We start from the raw sequence: 16,675 nt of genomic DNA on the forward strand, positions 1-16,675 counted from the left end.
GGACGGAAACATTACGCTTGCGTCCTACGAATGAATGGAAAGCAATGAAAAGACACAATAAGATACGTAGGTAATATGAAGTTATGTTGTTTTCTTTCATATACCGTCATCATAGACCGGCATTATCACTTGCTACAATGTTTTTAGAACTTACAAGATTATTTGTATGTTTCTGATATGTATATAATTTGAATTGCTACAAAATAATTTTATTAGATATCTTTTACCTTTTAAAATAAATAAAATTAAAAGCAAAAGAAACTTTGGAGGCGCCGGGTATCGATCCCGGTACCTCTCGCATGCTAAGCGAGCGCTCTACCATCTGAGCTACGCCCCCGATACACTACGCTCCCAAATTTACCAACACTTGCATTGCAAACCAAAACTTGAAATTCACAACCGGTTACCTACTGTGTTTAAAATCGCGTTACGCAAATGTTACTTTCACTATGCAGTATTCACAGCAGTGGCCAAGGTTTATGTTCCTTATCATAATGGTTATCTACAAGGTAGTCCAGACTGTTTGAGAGTTTCCGCTTGTAGATTTGTGGTAGAGGTGTAGTTTGTTTGTAGGCGGACGTATCCGATCTACCATAATATCCTATTAACTAACACATCCAATACACACGATATGCTGAATTCAATTCGTCGGTAAAAGGAAAGTATATGCCATACATTTTGATTCAATACGGCAGATGTTTTTTTTTGGGATGGCGGTCACAGCCCCAGACTCCTCAGAGTTGTAGCGGGAATGAAGAAGAAGAAGAAGATGGCGGTGTTATATGAAACAAAACATGGAGATGAAAATAACCCAGTAGTCTGTCAGTATATGATTATATCCTTATCAACATTGATTTCGCTGCTGGCACTATCCTTCGCTAACTAACGCACTTGGCAGCTGCTCAGGCGGATCAACATTTTGCAATTCAAGCAACAAAATGACACTCACTGTGAATAACATAACGTGGGGTAAAGATCAGTCAGTTCCCCTGTCTAACAATTTGTTGCAAGTTTTCAAGATTAACATTATTCGATATATGTTATTAAAAATATGTACATTTAAGTCAGTAAATAAACCTTATCCAACCTAATAAACAGTACCTACCTACATTTAGGTCAGTAAATGAACCTGACTTAATAAAAAGTCTGTAAAAATATACATATACCACAGAAACCGACTGAATCAAGAAACCTCTCAGGTAGCATTATCATTTTGAGAGCGAGAGGGATCATATTTCATTTGGCCCAGAGTGTACATAGTTATAAGTTATAAGCCTGCTAACTGTGTAAGTACATAAATGTGTCGCCCACGCAGATCTATGAGGCGAATTATCAAATGAGGCTAGTTATTAACTTATTACATTTACCAATCACCATTTATCAATCGCGAGCAATATTTTATAACAGTACCTACCTGTCCCTACTTTACTAAAATATTCTATTTCTAAACCTAACGCTTATCTATCGAATGCCGATGTGTTAATCTAGCATATTGGAAGCCTCTGTGAGTTTTATAATTGGTTCTTTTCAGTTATTATTATTATCATTGTCTGATTTATTTCTTTTACATGATTTTAAAATCTTACATTCAAGTTTATGACATGACTAGCATTTTCCGCGAGCTTCGCTTCGCCTTAAAAAGATTTTCCCGTGGGAATTCCGGGATAAAAATAGTTAGTAGTTCTTTCCCAGGGTTTAGTTTAGACCATCTGTATACCAAATTTCATTCAAATCTGTTCAGTAGTTTTGGCGTGAAAGCGTAACAGACAGATAGACACAGTTACTTTCGCATTTATAATATTAGTTAGGATTTGTATTTAAATTACATTCGGAACGTAATGTTCAATGTCATGTGTATGAGATAGGAGCTGAAGCTCTAACTCAGCAGAATGCAGATACAGAATTTGATTGACAAGTTGCGTGGGCGACCTTATGAATATTGGTTTTTCACGGTCTGCCATTGGCATAGTCTTGCCAGTGCGACATTGAAGTTTGACGACCTCTGTTATATCATAGTTATTATATTTTAAAAAAAAATCGGTTTATAAACGGCGGAGTAATCGTTGAACATGCATAAAAAAAACATACAGACGAATTGAGAACCTCCTCCTTTTTTCGAAGTCGGTCAAAACTAAAAATGATTGTCTGAGTATCAGGCATAAACGTAGCGCACCCCTCTTTTCTAATGGAGGTTACACAGTTCTAAAATAAAATAACAAAGAAAAATGTTGTTTTTGAGGATATTATAAATTTCAGAAATATTTTTAATCTTCGTGTTCTTCTCTTTGATGTTTTACTAAGAATTACACTAATTTTGTATTTAATTGTGAACAAAGGATTTGTGATTGCAATTATGGAGAGAAGTAACATCATTAACACAAATATCAAGAAATAAATGAGTCGTTAAGCGGTTCGAAGAAAAAGCCAACATTCAGTTTTTTTCGAAACTTTTATTAGCAATTGTATTTTTAACACTTACAGATTAATAAGAGCCCAGGACAGGAACGTCTGGAGAAGAACTGTGGAGGCCCTATGCTCCTCGTGGAGTTAGAGGATTTAATGATGATGATGACAGATTAATAACAACATTTGATTGGTCCCCCACAACACTATACACACATACTCGTACATAACATTCATATGTTTTATCCAACAAAATTAAATTTTAATAAAATAACAAATCCATAAAGTTGATTCTAAATGCACAAAATTAAATTTCATCCATTTTGCTACTCAAAAATGAGATTTACGATGACATTCATAGAGTAGATTTTTGGACAAATAACAAATAATTTCAGATTTTTCATTGGTAGTTACATAATTTATTTTTATACCTTTAGAATCATTTCGAGTACCCTGTACAGCACTTTATCCATTCCTCTATACAACATCTCAAATCCTCAATCCATTCTATCACCGTCGTCCATTCCATTACGAGCTCTCTGTCTCAGGCACTAAGGTGACGACCTCGGCCCCCTTCCCCACCGCGTCCCCCTGCCGCGCCCCGCTGACGCCCGCCACCACGCCATCTCGCGGCGAACGCACCACGTACTCCATCTTCATCGCTATCACTACGAATAGGGGCTGGCCGGATGTCACCTGAAAATTTAATGTGGTTTTTGGATGAATATGGGAACTGAAATAAGTATGGTCCGGTTTTTTAATCTCAGATACTAAATTAACTGTTTCTGAATGGTTAATCAACAGTCGAATGTCCCGCGATTAAGTGACGTATCGTTCTATTGGCGGGACAATCGACTGACTGAACCGTTCAGAATCTGTAAATTTAGTATCAGAGATTAAAAAAATACTTTAGTTTTTACTACAAATATACTTACTACTAATTTCAGTTTTAGTGTTTTTACACAAGAGCTAGTCTAGGGTTTGTCACTATGGTGAAAAGATTGGTCAGTGAGATTAGCGTCAGCCGTTGACTGTCGAATTAGTAGGGTTAGTATGTTGTTAAGGGTTGATTGTTGTTGTGGTATGTTGCACAAAACATGGATATGAAAACAACAAAAAAAATAGGTTAAATCTTAAAAGATCACAGATCTCTGCCATATTCTCAGTTATACCAAACATTTCAATCATTGTTACGACTATAAAATGGCAAAAAACTATTGATCTCCCAATATCAGTCTAAACATTTCAGCGAGGCAAGGTTACGTTTCATGCAGACCGATCAAGCAAGGTTAGCGGAACAAGGAAATGCAAAATTACTCACCGATGCAAATTAAACATTCAAACTTGTGTAGTGCAGGAAATGAATGCATTGTGTTTGGGAATAAAACATGCAGATCTTGAAGCAATTTGATTGATATGAGTAGAAATATTTAGTGTGCTTACCAAATAACTAGTTTATTACGTGGTTATTTATTGTTAGTTAAAAACCAATTAATAAATGACTTTTTTGAACTTTGTCACAGGTCAAGTACAAGTTATAGTTTTTCGGTTAGGTAATAGGTATATTAGTAGACGCGGCTAAGTTATATTTTTAGTTAGCAATATTTAGAGATGATACGAGAATGTGTGCAATTTAATAAAATAAAGTAAATGTGAAGCATTAATGAGGATTAGCCGGATTAATTTGTGAAACGAAACCCAAGAAGCATTTAAAGCGTTACGAATTTAATGCCAAAGTGCTTTAAATAGCATCACTTAACTTAATTACTTAATCATTATGTAATTAAGTAATTATCATTTAAGAAGTATTTAACGATGCATTAAAATTAGTTCAACCAGCCATGCGTTCAGAGAATGATGCAGGTAGGTCAAACATTTAAACCCGATCTAACGACCATAATATGATTGTTGAAATAGGATTCAGATTCCTGTCATGTTAGTGATTTAATCAAAGGCGCAAGTGTAGTTGGGTGACGTCAAGTCTAAACACCCAAGTGTTCTACTACCTAAAGCTTAAAAATAACATTCACAGTGCAACACATAAAGAAAAACACATCCAGCACACAACACATGCAAACCAATATTATTTAGTACCATAAACGGCCCGCTTAAAACACCGATGATGAGTGAAGAACCGATGACATACAATAATTGGCCATGCTAACTTTCTGAACAAGAATGGAATGCTTAAAACCGTTTCGAGGAATATGCTTTCTGTACAATTTCTAGTTATCAGATTTTAAATTAAGTCTCTATTTTTTAAATTATTCAATAAAAAGTAATAACCTTCATTTGACCTTACCATTAGATTTTTTTTTGGGATTTATGCACATAATGCATTTGCCAATTAACAAAGTACTCTGTGGCATTTGTCTACAAAAAAACTGTTAACGTCAAAAGCAAACGTCTAAATCGTGTGTTTATTTATCTTTGCCATTTGTTACAGAGAGTTAGAAGTAGAAAAATTGATTTAATTTATAAATGGGCAAAGTAGAAGGAAAGAGAAGGCCTGGAAGGAGGAAATTGACGTGGCTGTGCAATATAAAATAGTGGACTGGTGTAAAAACCGTGGAAGAAATATTAAACTAGTAAAGAATAGAGAGCGCTGCAAAGAGAGTTCCAATGGTGGAAAGGCACTACAAGAAGAAGATTTATCTTTTCTGCCTTGTTTTGAAACTCTACTACGAATAAATAATAAACGAGTGGATACTACGATGGCAACAAGAGAGGCGCATTTCGAAAATGCTTCCTCTCGAAATTTGCCTCGAGCTTAACCCCTCGGCTGTCGACCAACCTTTATAAAATGTTGTGATGATTGGATAATTCTGTATAATGGCGTATGTGTATAGTTTCTGAAGGAGCATACTTTGAAGGTGATAAAATAAATTAGGATGAATAACAAACATTTTTTGTTTTATTGACCCAGTCCCGATACTTTTTACACAGAGTAGTACTTAATCTTGTTTCTCGTAATATTATCTAAATAAATAATATATTAGGTACGTATGAAGTAAATATACAAATTGTGGTATTTTTCTCCTACATCCCGGAAATAACGATATTGAATGATGAAATATGCAAAATGGCCGCCGACAGGTGAGGGGTTAAACAATGTTATGATTTTAGAGTTAGATGACATTCTACCTCACTGACGTTAAGTAACACTTTTGTTTTTTTTTGTAGCGCAGGCAAGGATAAATCCTATAATGCATTTATGTGAAGTCACATACATCCCAACAAGCAAAATGGTCGAATAAGGGCCCATTTATAGCACTTAAAATCGAATAAGTATTGATTAATGGCTGAAATTTTACTAGATTGTGCCATAAAAGTGGTACAGCTATTAATAAGCATTTTTATCTAATTTGCGCTGTAACAATGTCGAATACACATCTACTCGACCTATATTCGACCTATATAGCCCGTTTATTCGACATTTCTATAAAAGCTGCTTTATTTTATTTAACGCACACATTAGTGCTGAAAGAGAGCTTTAAGAGTTATTAATTCGCTTATTGATTGTTCAGGTTGCTATTATAGAACTATTACTCATCATTGTATTATTTGGATCTAATTTGCTGAATAAAAGATTTTATTTTACTATACTGCATCATTGTAACTCTTATAGCTTCATTAATCGACATTTCGAATAAAAGCTTTCAAATAACTGTAATAGCTCACATACCTACTATTTGAAATGCTTTTATGGCACATTAATTCGATAAATAATTCAGTAACAGCATTTTGGTTACGTTTATACAGTTTATAGTATTTTAATGTGACAAGCAAATAAATAATTCCATTGCACATTCATTTTTTTATTACGTGATAAAATGGATTACAAGTCATGGAAATTAAAAAAGAAAATTAAAACAAAGATACGGAAAAATTCAAACTAAGGTTCAAACAAAGTATTTGTCTCAAAATTCGTCAAGTGCGATGGCCGAAACGTCAAGTGGTTCCGTTGTTCCACAGAAAACAACTGAAGAAATCGTGGGCCTGGTGTCTCGGTCCATAAAACATATCCTCCCTTCTCAATTGTCTGCACAATCTTGAAAACCATTCTGGAAAAAAAGCGTGATTAGTATCTTTTCTGCTTTATTCAAGTTGTATACTTGCTTGCTTTGCAATCAATCAATCACTTTTAAATGTTTGCTATATTCTATTCTGAAAATCAATGTAATAAATTTTTCATCGTGTGAAGAAAATGAAGTTTTTTTTTTATAATTATATAGTTGCTAATTTATCATTAAGTATGAAATGAAGCAAATATGAACCAATCGTTAATTAATTACATTTAATAAAATACATCAAATGACATTCACCCCAACTCGGGTTAGTCAAGCTAAGGATTTTGCATTGAGGAACCCTAAATTTATTTAATGATGGCTGCTTGTTTTGCTATAAGTGCAACATTGTAACTATTATTGCATCAAAAATCGATTAATAGTGCTGTAATAGCGATATACGAACAAACATGGCTATTATTTTATTTTTATAATTTATTTAATTAATTTTGACCATATTTACTATTTTTTAAGAAAGATTTAACGTAGCCCTTAAACATATGTTAAAGAATTCCTATTACTTTATCGATAAAGTTAAATGCGCCTAAGATTTTTCGTATACGAATGTGTAGAATGCAACAATAGAAATTACACTAGTAATAACTCATTTAGTTATTAATGGAGACTTACTTACCTTTATGCTTTTGTAATCAGTCATTACGATAGATCAGTCACAATAATCCACAGATTTTCTTCCATATATTTTTCTGCAACAGTGTGACTAAAATTCAGCTAAATAGTGGGGAAAAAGTAATTTTGTTGCATTTATCCCACAAAAATGAAGAGTTGTAGCAACTCGACAGCTATTATTCTACTTATTAGTCGATTAATGAGCACCACATCGCTGTTACTGCACCCTTAGTGTAGAAGCTGCAACAAAATTGCTATGACAACCCTAAATTGGGTACAGTTTACTTTTACTCGACTTTTAACCTACTATATAAGCTTCTTGGTTACAATCACTCGACTTTCATAGCACTGAATTGCTGTATAATTTGTGCCCTTTTCGCGTCGAGACAGCGCTGCCGTGACCATTATTCGACTAATTACGGGACTTTTACAGCACATATTAGCAAAACAGGAACGTGGCCGTTACCTTTATTGCACATATTTTTGCTACTTGGGATTCAGCCGGCCAAATTTTAAATAAATATTAAAAATACTTGTAATGAATAAAATACAAAAAGAACGAAATTAGTTTCTTAAAATGGTCTATATTTTCAAATTAAATTATAAAAAAATACATATCATAGATTGGTAGCATGGCCAATTACAGCCAATCATGACACAGCAACATAAACGGTAGCGTAAAACACAAAGACCAGCAAAAACATTGAACTTTCAGCTTGTATAAATACAGTTGATATTCTTACCTTATCACCAGGCTTGACCAGAACTCTCTCCAGGATACCCGGGGTGGGCGAGGCGGCGCTGTCCTTGTTGACGGCCGCCTGGTTCCCGACAGCTCCCAGGTACTTCGGCTTCGCCAGCTCTAGTACTGTTTGGCCGTTCTGGAATGAGAGATAAAAGTGTTTTGAGGACTGTTAAAAATACGCCAACAACGTGGAACAACCCTCATTCCATTCCTCTTGTAATCCTAACTAATATTATAAATGCGAAAGTAACTGTGTCTGTCTGTCTGTTACTCTTTCACGCCCAAACTACTGAACGGATTTAAATGAAATTTGGTATACATATGGTCTAGACCCTGAGAAAGAACATAGGCTACTTTTTATCCCGGAATTCCCACGGGAAAACTTTTTAAGGCGAAGCGAAGCTCGCGGGTACAGCTAGTCTATTATATTCTCTGTGGGGGGTGTAAGTACCACCACCTGGCTCTCTCGAATGGAACTTTTATTCATATCCCCAAGGTCTAAACTCCCTTCGTAAGCTTGGACCGTTTTCCACCATTCTGGTCCACTTACCGACCAAAAAACATACTTACTGACGGTCAAAAGACATACTACTAAGACCTTTAATTCTGTCTATTTGTCTACTCACCTCATCATACAAATGCACTTGTTCCTCGTACGTCAACACGCCTACAGTCTCCCTCTTCCCCTCGATCGTCGTGGTAAGTCGTAGGCCTGCGTCCGTCCACCGGAGGGAAGCTTCCACCTCGTGCCATGAGCCGTCGTTGACTTGCACTCTGAACTTGTCCTCTTGCAGGTATTCTATTGTCACTTTCATGTCTGGAAATACAAAGTGTTGTTATTATTGTAATTTGTTAGCTGTTCTGTGTGCTTCACTTTGAAGTTTTTGAGTGGGAATTCCGGGATAAAAATTCGCATACGAGACTCATCTTCCTGGATACCAAGTTTTATGTTAATCTGTTTAAAGTACATTCATTTTTACGTGAAATGGTAACTTAAGGTGGTTCCTTGGTTGACTAAGGATAAAAGGGCATGGAAGTTGATGGAAAATGGAATTTACCAGGAAGATACCTACTCGTGCTAATTAAATTAGTTTTATTACTAAGTTTCATTCGGATGCAGACAGTGATGCATCTGAAAAATCCTTGAAGTTTAATTTTCATTGGCTATCAAATTGTCGTGAGGCAAATGTAAATAGACAACCTAGACTGTCCTAGACAACAGAAAACTACCGGGGTCGTTTTTTACATGCACTGAGTACACAAATGGCAAAGTCATTTAAAGTTGCATCGTCACGCATAATAATACGCCATTATCACTATTGCTATTCCGTGTATGTATTAAGTTGTCTAGACGAGAAGCGAAAGTGATGCTTAGCCGTGTAATGGGTATTCTAGCTCTTAACGGTACTCTTCCTGTCACAAATGTGGGTGATGAACTGATGATGGTTGAGGTATTACAATAGCCTACTTTATAGTAATATGTATTCTGAATACCTATGTACTATTTACAATTTGTTTTTCATCTTTATTGTGGCCTTCTAGTTAACACCTACTTAACTATACCTCTAGTCTTGTACTGTACATTACGCTTTAAACCAGGTTAGCTTGCTTGTTTCTAGTTTATGGTTACCACCGTTACAGCGTATTTGATTCAAGTGAATACTTACATCTGATTTAGTCAAAAATTTAATAACATGTTACTTATATAGGTAGATCTGACAATACTTTCAATATACCATTCATCTACCCTATCAAACCTCAGAGACGTTAGTAAATTATAGTTTATCTACCTTTGTCACCGAATTTCATGGGTACAGTCTTTTTCAGCTGGTAGTTGGGGCGCCACGCCGATGGCGGCACTGAGATTCCCTTCCAAGATTCATTCACTGCTTGTTCCGCTTGGGTCTTCAGAACCTGATAAATGATAGTTGCTCTTGAAATGATTCCGCTCAACTCTAACGAAATTTAAGGGACTATAATAATATGTAAAACATTCATAGGGCTCAATTATCAAATAGAGAGAAGAGAGTGCAAATTTAAGTCTCCTCACAGTACAATGTAGACTTCTGAAGTAAAGGGCACGAACAAGCATTAGTTATGGACAAAATTTACAATCGTTGAGTGACACCAATTTCCAGCAGTGGACGTTTAGTGGCAAATACAAGAGCTGGAATAGGGTTTGTTACTGTGGTGAAAAGATTGTCTGTATACCCAGGATGACTTGGATATAATTAAAGGTAATACGTCACTCCTTTCAAGCACTCCAGTGACATTAAGCCACAGTACTCACATATCCTAACGCGGCCTCGTGCTGCGGGGGCAGTACTCACGTATCCTAACGCGGCCTCGTGCTGCGGGGACAGTACCTATATACTCACATACATAACGCGGCGTGCAGCGCGGCGCGCCCGGCCCGCGCGGGCTCGTGCTGCGGGAACAGCGCGGCCTCGTGCTGCGGGGGCAGTACTCACATGTCCTAACGCGGCGTGCAGCGCGGCGCGCTCGGCGCTCGCGGGCTCGTGCTGCGGGAACAGCGCGGCCTCGTGCTGCGGTATGAACGACGTGTGCACGTCGCCCGACACGAAGGCGGGCGCGCTGCTGAGACGGAGCAGGAAGTTCACGTTGGTCTCCAGACCGGCCACCTGCGAGTAGGAGAGTTGAGTAAGAGATAGAGTATTTAAAAAGTATTTTCAAAGGTAGAGAATGATACTAGCATTAAGTTCACCTTTGTACCAATTTACTTTGTACAATAAAGAATTTAATGATAATTTTATTTTGATATGAACCGCAGTGTATGTTGGTACCTATAGTGTTAATGGTCATAAGCAGCGCATAGAGTAGCACTTCAAATCAGTCTATCCATTTCAATGCTACATCGAATATACAAAATAATAATTGAAAAACTGTTTCCTCTCATGTTTATTCTATTCTACATGGGAAGTATGGGATACATCTGGCATGATAAATAACAAGTGAACAATCAAACCTGGTACTCCGTCAGTTTAGCCCTAGTCTTGGCGAGCGCCTCGCCGCGGTCGCGCCCCCACACCACCAGCTTGGCGATCATGGGGTCGTAGTGCACCGACACCTCGTCGCCTTCGCGCACGCCGGTTTCTATCTGGAAGATAGATGGGGCTGTTTAGTTGGAGGGGTATTTAGGTATAATCAGTGAGGGGAAAATTGAGAGAGGGTGGTCAGTCATCGCTATACGATAATGACGCTATACGATTATGACATGTATGTTATCGGTATGTAACCTCCGGAAAGGTAAATGAAGATGTGGTCCACCATGTTTTATCTGTTCGACCTATTTAAGACACCAGAGCCGGTGGCGCCATCTTTGCTTCAGCATAATTTTTATCACGATGGACGCTCAACTTTATTTAACTCTTAATACAGCCACAGCGACCGGTGGCGCCATTTGTAAGCAAGCTTTACTCTTACTATAGTTAGGTGTATAGTTACCCGGACAGTGCTATCAGGCTGTGGCTGCGTGAGTCGGTGCAGCGTGCCCGCTCGGGGCAGGAAGCCCGCGCCCGGCTCCTCCGCGTACACGCGACACTCGAACGCGTGGCCGCGGCGGATGATCTACATCTAACCTCTTACCAATAAAGATATGCTCTATGAAAAGGCTGCTGGACTAATTGAAAATATATTTTAGACACAATCGCCGGTGGTGCCATCTTTGCTTCAGCATTATTTTATGAAGATAGCCACCCGACATATTTAACTTATATTACAGCCACAGCAACCGGTGGCGCCATCTGTAGTAAACTTTTCACATACTTCGCCATTTTGCTAGCAGTAACCTAACTATCGATTCGAGGCCACAGCCTATTTAGGCAGAAATCTTGCTCTAGTTAGGTGTATAGTTAGTTACCCGGACAGTGCTATCAGGCTGTGGCTGCGTGAGTCGGTGCAGCGTGCCCGCTCTGGGCAGGAAGCCCGCGCCCGGCTCCTCCGCGTACACGCGACACTCGAACGCGTCTCCACGACCAATGATCTACATCTATACTCTTACCAGTGAAGATGTGATCCACAAAATGGCGGGTCGGCTAATTTAAAAGTAATTTAGATACAACCACTGCTGGCGCCATCTTTGCTTCAGCATTATTTTTATCAAGACCCGACATATTTTACTCATATTACAGCCACAGCAACCGGTGGCGCCATCTGTGGCAAGCTTTTCATATCCTTCGCCCTATTTTTCGACAAATCTGGCTGTAGTTAGATGTATAGTTACCCGGACAGTGCTATCAGGCTGCGGCTGCGTGAGTCGGTGCAGCGTGCCCGCTCGGGGCAGGAAGCCCGCGCCCGGCTCCTCCGCGTACACGCGACACTCGAACGAGTCACCACGACGACCAATCATGCACATCTTACCTCTTATCAGTGAAGATTTATTTATACTCCACAAAATGGCAGCTCGACTAATCACCGCCGCGCCGGTGGCGCCATCTGTGCATCATGTTTTTTTTAATGCAAATGGCCGACTCTAGTTAGTTGCACCATCTGTCGTAGCATTTTCGTTGGTTTCGCCATTTTCCTAGCGCAATTCAAGTTAGGCATGCATTAATCCAATTGATAATTCCCGCCATAATGATGTTGAGTTGAGTGTATAGCTAGGTGTATAGTTAGTTACCCGGACAGTGCTATCAGGCTGTGGCTGTGTCAATCGATGTAGAGTCCCCGCTCTGGGCAGGAAGCCCGCGCCCGGCTCCTCCGCGTACACGCGACACTCGAACGCGTGGCCGCGACGGATGATCTCGTCTTGGGAGAGCGGTAGAGGCTCCCCGGAGGCCACTCGGAGTTGCCATTCCACTAGGTCTGTGCCTGTTGGGTTTAGATTGTAGTCACTCTTTAGTCAAATATTTAGAGCACAATCGATTTTTGCTAAAAGTGAATCATCATATTCGGAGCTGCAATGCTAAATAATAAGCATATAAGCTAATATCACCCATACGTTTTAGGCATTTTTTTACAGACGTGACGGCAGCGGAGATCCTATCTTTTATAGCAATATCTATTGATTAATAAATTTATTTATGATTTAATATTTTAAATATTTTAGAGAACATGTTTGAGGATGAAGTTTAGGAAATTAATTATATAAGTAGTAAATAAACATAATTTACACATTTAAAATAATTTAACTCACCAGTGATCATCTCAGTGATGGGATGTTCGACCTGCAAGCGGGTGTTCATCTCCATGAAGTGGAATGCGTGCGTGTGCCGATGCAGAATGAACTCTACGGTGCCCGCGCCCACGTACCCTACTGCCTTGGCAGCCCTCACCGCCGCCGCGCCCAGCTCCTTTCGCGTCGCTTCTGATAGTCCTGGCTGGAAATAATTAAAAAAAAAATTAGGTAAATGTCTGTTCCATATTTAAACTATTTCAAGGAAAATATTTGTAGTATTGCTGGGTGTTGCTGGCTGGAAAAGATTTGATGAATTTCGACCTCTTTCATTTAAAAATAAGTAATGATAGAAAACTTACTGCTGGTGCTTCTTCAATAATCTTCTGATGTCTTCGTTGAACAGAGCAGTCTCTCTCAAACAAATGTACGGCGTTACCATGCATATCCCCAAATACCTGAATATAGAATACAATATAATCATATTTTATTCAAAAGCTAAGGAATACTTTTTACCACATTAAAAACTTCAATTACAGGATCAACAAATTGGTTATGTACTGTAGACAGCCAAAGGGGTTACACATTGTATATTTTCAGCATAAGCTAATATTAATATTGTAATTACCTGAACTTCCACATGCCTCGGGTCTGTGATGTACTGTTCTAAGAGCATGTTGTCGTCGCCAAATGCCTTTAGGGACTCTCTCTTAGCCGACTCTAACTGGGGTAGGAAGTCCGCTTCAGTCATAGCAATTCTCATGCCCTGAAACAAAAAAACTTAATTATTAAGTACACAAATAAACCCTTTAGAAGCAAGATTTTTTAAAATTTTGATACAGTATACGTTGTACGTAAATAATTATTCGGTATCCTCTAAAACTATGTATTATAATCAACATTGATCTCAACATAACATGGGTAAGTAATATTGTAATTTACCTTTCCTCCACCTCCCCTTACAGCTTTGATCATAAGAGGGAAGCCAATAGCCTGTGCCTCTGCTTGTAACCTTTCAATGCTCTGCTCTTCCCCGTGGTAGCCCTTCACTATAGGCACTCCAGCTTCAGACATTATGGCCTTTGATGTACTGTAACATTATATGAAAAAATTTAGAGTTATTAAGCAATAAGTAAACAATCATTTATTAATCATAAAACATGAACGCAATTGAAAGTGTTCAACGCAAGTACCTCCGTTCAGTACACTTCCGAGTTCATCGTAACCGCAACCACCTCTCTTACACCGAGTTACTGGACGAATATGGCCTCATTCCACTAGATTCAAGGCGACTTATCTTGGAAGCCGTAACGCTGTACCGACTTTGTCATAGCCACTTTGATTGCACAGACCTATCTAATAATCTGTATTATGTTGTACCTAGAACAGTGGTGCGGCGGGAGGCGCGCGCATACCGCATGTTCGCGACGAGCCTGCGTCACACGAACGCCGGCCGGCGCGCGCCTCTCTGCCGCATCGCTGATTCCTACAATAAGCACTTTGAGCATATTGATATTTTTTCAAAATTTGCAGATTTTAAAAACAATATACACAAAGTTTTCAGAAATTAACTAGATAATTAAAATTAATTTGTTATTATGTTTGGATTACTACATATTTGCATTAACTATACCATATTTGCACAATATTAGCAACAGGTTGCTTCCTAAATCATTACAGAAATATCTTCTTTTTTTTTTTCTCGTAAACATCACTTTACTTCCACTATCAAATCACCAATCATCGCACTTCTAGATTTTGAACTGTAATAACAGTACTATGTTAACATACTTGTAGACAATGTTGTGGGATGTATATTAACATAATTATATTTAATCTAAGTCTACTTAGTAAGTTTTAATGTACATCTGTTTATTGTCTCAAATAAATAAAAATAAAATAAAATAAAATGAAAATCCATAACAAATTCAAAATAACTTGGATATGGTAATGTCAAAGTTCAACACACCTTTTTATGCCCATATCCCTGATAGCAGACGTTGGGGGGCCAATAAAGATCACATTCTCTTTGGTACATTGCTCGCAGAACTCCACATTTTCTGATAAGAACCCGTAGCCTGGGTGCACGGCTTGGCTGCCAGAGGTCTTAGCTACTTGGAGGATCTTGTTGGCATTCAAGTAACTTTGTGTTGATGGTGCTGGTCCAATATGGTAGGCCTCGTCAGCCTGAAAGAATTCTGAGCTCAGACTAAACCTTCAGGTATCAAAGTTCCGATTAAATGCAAATACAGTTTGGTCCAAAAAACTTGATAGTTCTTGGAGTTGGCTGCAATTGCTTCTGTGCTTTGTCAACCTACCAATCTGAATGAATATGCAGTTTGTAAGTTTGACAAGGAACAAACAAACTACCAAGATTTATGAACCAAACTGTAGATGAAATACCAAAATATTATTTTGAACTTAAAAGAAATACTGGTCTTTCTTAATGAATCTTACCATTTCCACATGCATGGCATGTTTATCAGCATCTGAGTACACCGCAACAGTTCTTATGCCAAGCTTCTTGGCTGTCCTCATAACCCGGCATGCTATCTCACCACGGTTAGCAATTAGGATTTTGTCAATTTGTCTCCGCTGAACATCAGCCTTCAAGTTTTGAGCATGGCTGAAACGCACCAAAGCTGGTGCTGATTTTCTGTAACAATAATGGTATTTTAAGGTTATTATATTAAACATATTTTAAATTTACTTAATAAGAAATTACTCTATTTGCATAAAATAAGGTGTTCCATTTTATTTACTTAGGTAATTAATAATATTTAAGGTTACTCACAATGAATAAAGTTGTCTCAAGTATGCCATACTTCTCTCCCTCACCACAGAATTTTAATACTACTCTCACTTGTTATGTGGGATGATTTAACTGTTGTTCTTAATTTCTTATCAATGTGTAGTTACTTATTACGTTTGTTTGGCCCCACTCAGTAACAATGATAAGAGTGCTGATACTTACCTAAATGTTAGATAGGAAAAACATCGCAAAGAATTCATTATCATTTATTTACATTCATTTAATTTCAACGCCCACAACTTATTACGTGCGTATTATTATTGTATTGTTTCTGTGGGTGTGGACGTGCCCGTGCCCGTGCCGCCTTATTTACATTCATTTTTACGTTACCATACGATTGCTAGCAAGTTTATTAAATTTTATTATTCTTTTTGTTTAGAATAAATAACTTCGTTGTATATTGTATGTAGGGATGGGCAGATGAGATGAGAATATCGATATAATCGTATGGATATTTTCTCTATATCTACTCCTGAGCTGGGCCTATAAGCCCTCCATGGCAAGATGTCGACTTTTGAAAGTTTTGACACCCTGTATAGAGCGTATTAGGTTCACGAGAGGAGTAGACGAATTGAGATTTACATATATTGCAAATACCTAACGCCAATTAGTTCCGATCCGTTACCTTTTCTCATAACTCTTTGGACTCCCTCCGACCGCTCGATTCCCTTCCCCTTTCCACAGATTTTTATACCTATCCACTGCCATTACCTCCCCTTCCATGTAATTTATATACTTCCATACTTTTCCCGAGTCTTCCCTTTCACTAACCTATAGAATGTTTTGTCACTATACTCGTCGAAATATAATAGGCCCGTTTGGACAGCTACACAAATTTGCTATTTACTCTTGATTTACTTGATGAAATACATAAAAAGACACAT

At 38.1% G+C, this 16,675-nt stretch overlaps 1 protein-coding gene, 1 long non-coding RNA gene and 1 other non-coding gene across 3 annotated transcripts; all 3 read right to left on the reverse strand.

Moving 5' to 3' along the window:
* Positions 1-264: 264 nt before the first annotated feature.
* On the reverse strand, positions 265-337 carry Trnaa-agc. The gene has a single exon. It is a non-coding gene; the product is annotated as a tRNA-Ala (tRNA).
* A 2,529-nt stretch (positions 338-2,866) lies between these two features.
* Positions 2,867-16,101, reverse strand: LOC105388548 (methylcrotonoyl-CoA carboxylase subunit alpha, mitochondrial). The gene is made up of 14 exons (XM_048626118.1): positions 15,954-16,101; positions 15,437-15,635; positions 14,949-15,166; positions 13,922-14,069; positions 13,608-13,745; positions 13,342-13,437; positions 13,001-13,184; positions 12,485-12,675; positions 10,832-10,963; positions 10,317-10,487; positions 9,636-9,759; positions 8,472-8,662; positions 7,844-7,981; positions 2,867-3,099 (listed from the first exon to the last, which is right to left on the reverse strand). The coding sequence occupies exons 1-14, from the start codon at positions 15,995-15,997 to the stop codon at positions 2,932-2,934; spliced, it is 2,142 nt and encodes a 713-aa protein (XP_048482075.1). The 5' UTR covers positions 15,998-16,101; the 3' UTR covers positions 2,867-2,931.
* LOC125489653 lies at positions 6,206-7,593 on the reverse strand. Its single transcript, XR_007267130.1, has 2 exons — positions 7,105-7,593; positions 6,206-6,467 (listed from the first exon to the last, which is right to left on the reverse strand). It is a non-coding gene; the product is annotated as an uncharacterized LOC125489653 (long non-coding RNA).
* Positions 16,102-16,675: the final 574 nt, after the last annotated feature.

The sequence above is a fragment of the Plutella xylostella genome, chromosome 15 (genome assembly GCF_932276165.1).
Source record: "Plutella xylostella chromosome 15, ilPluXylo3.1, whole genome shotgun sequence".
Taxonomy (NCBI): Eukaryota; Metazoa; Arthropoda; class Insecta; order Lepidoptera; family Plutellidae; genus Plutella; species Plutella xylostella.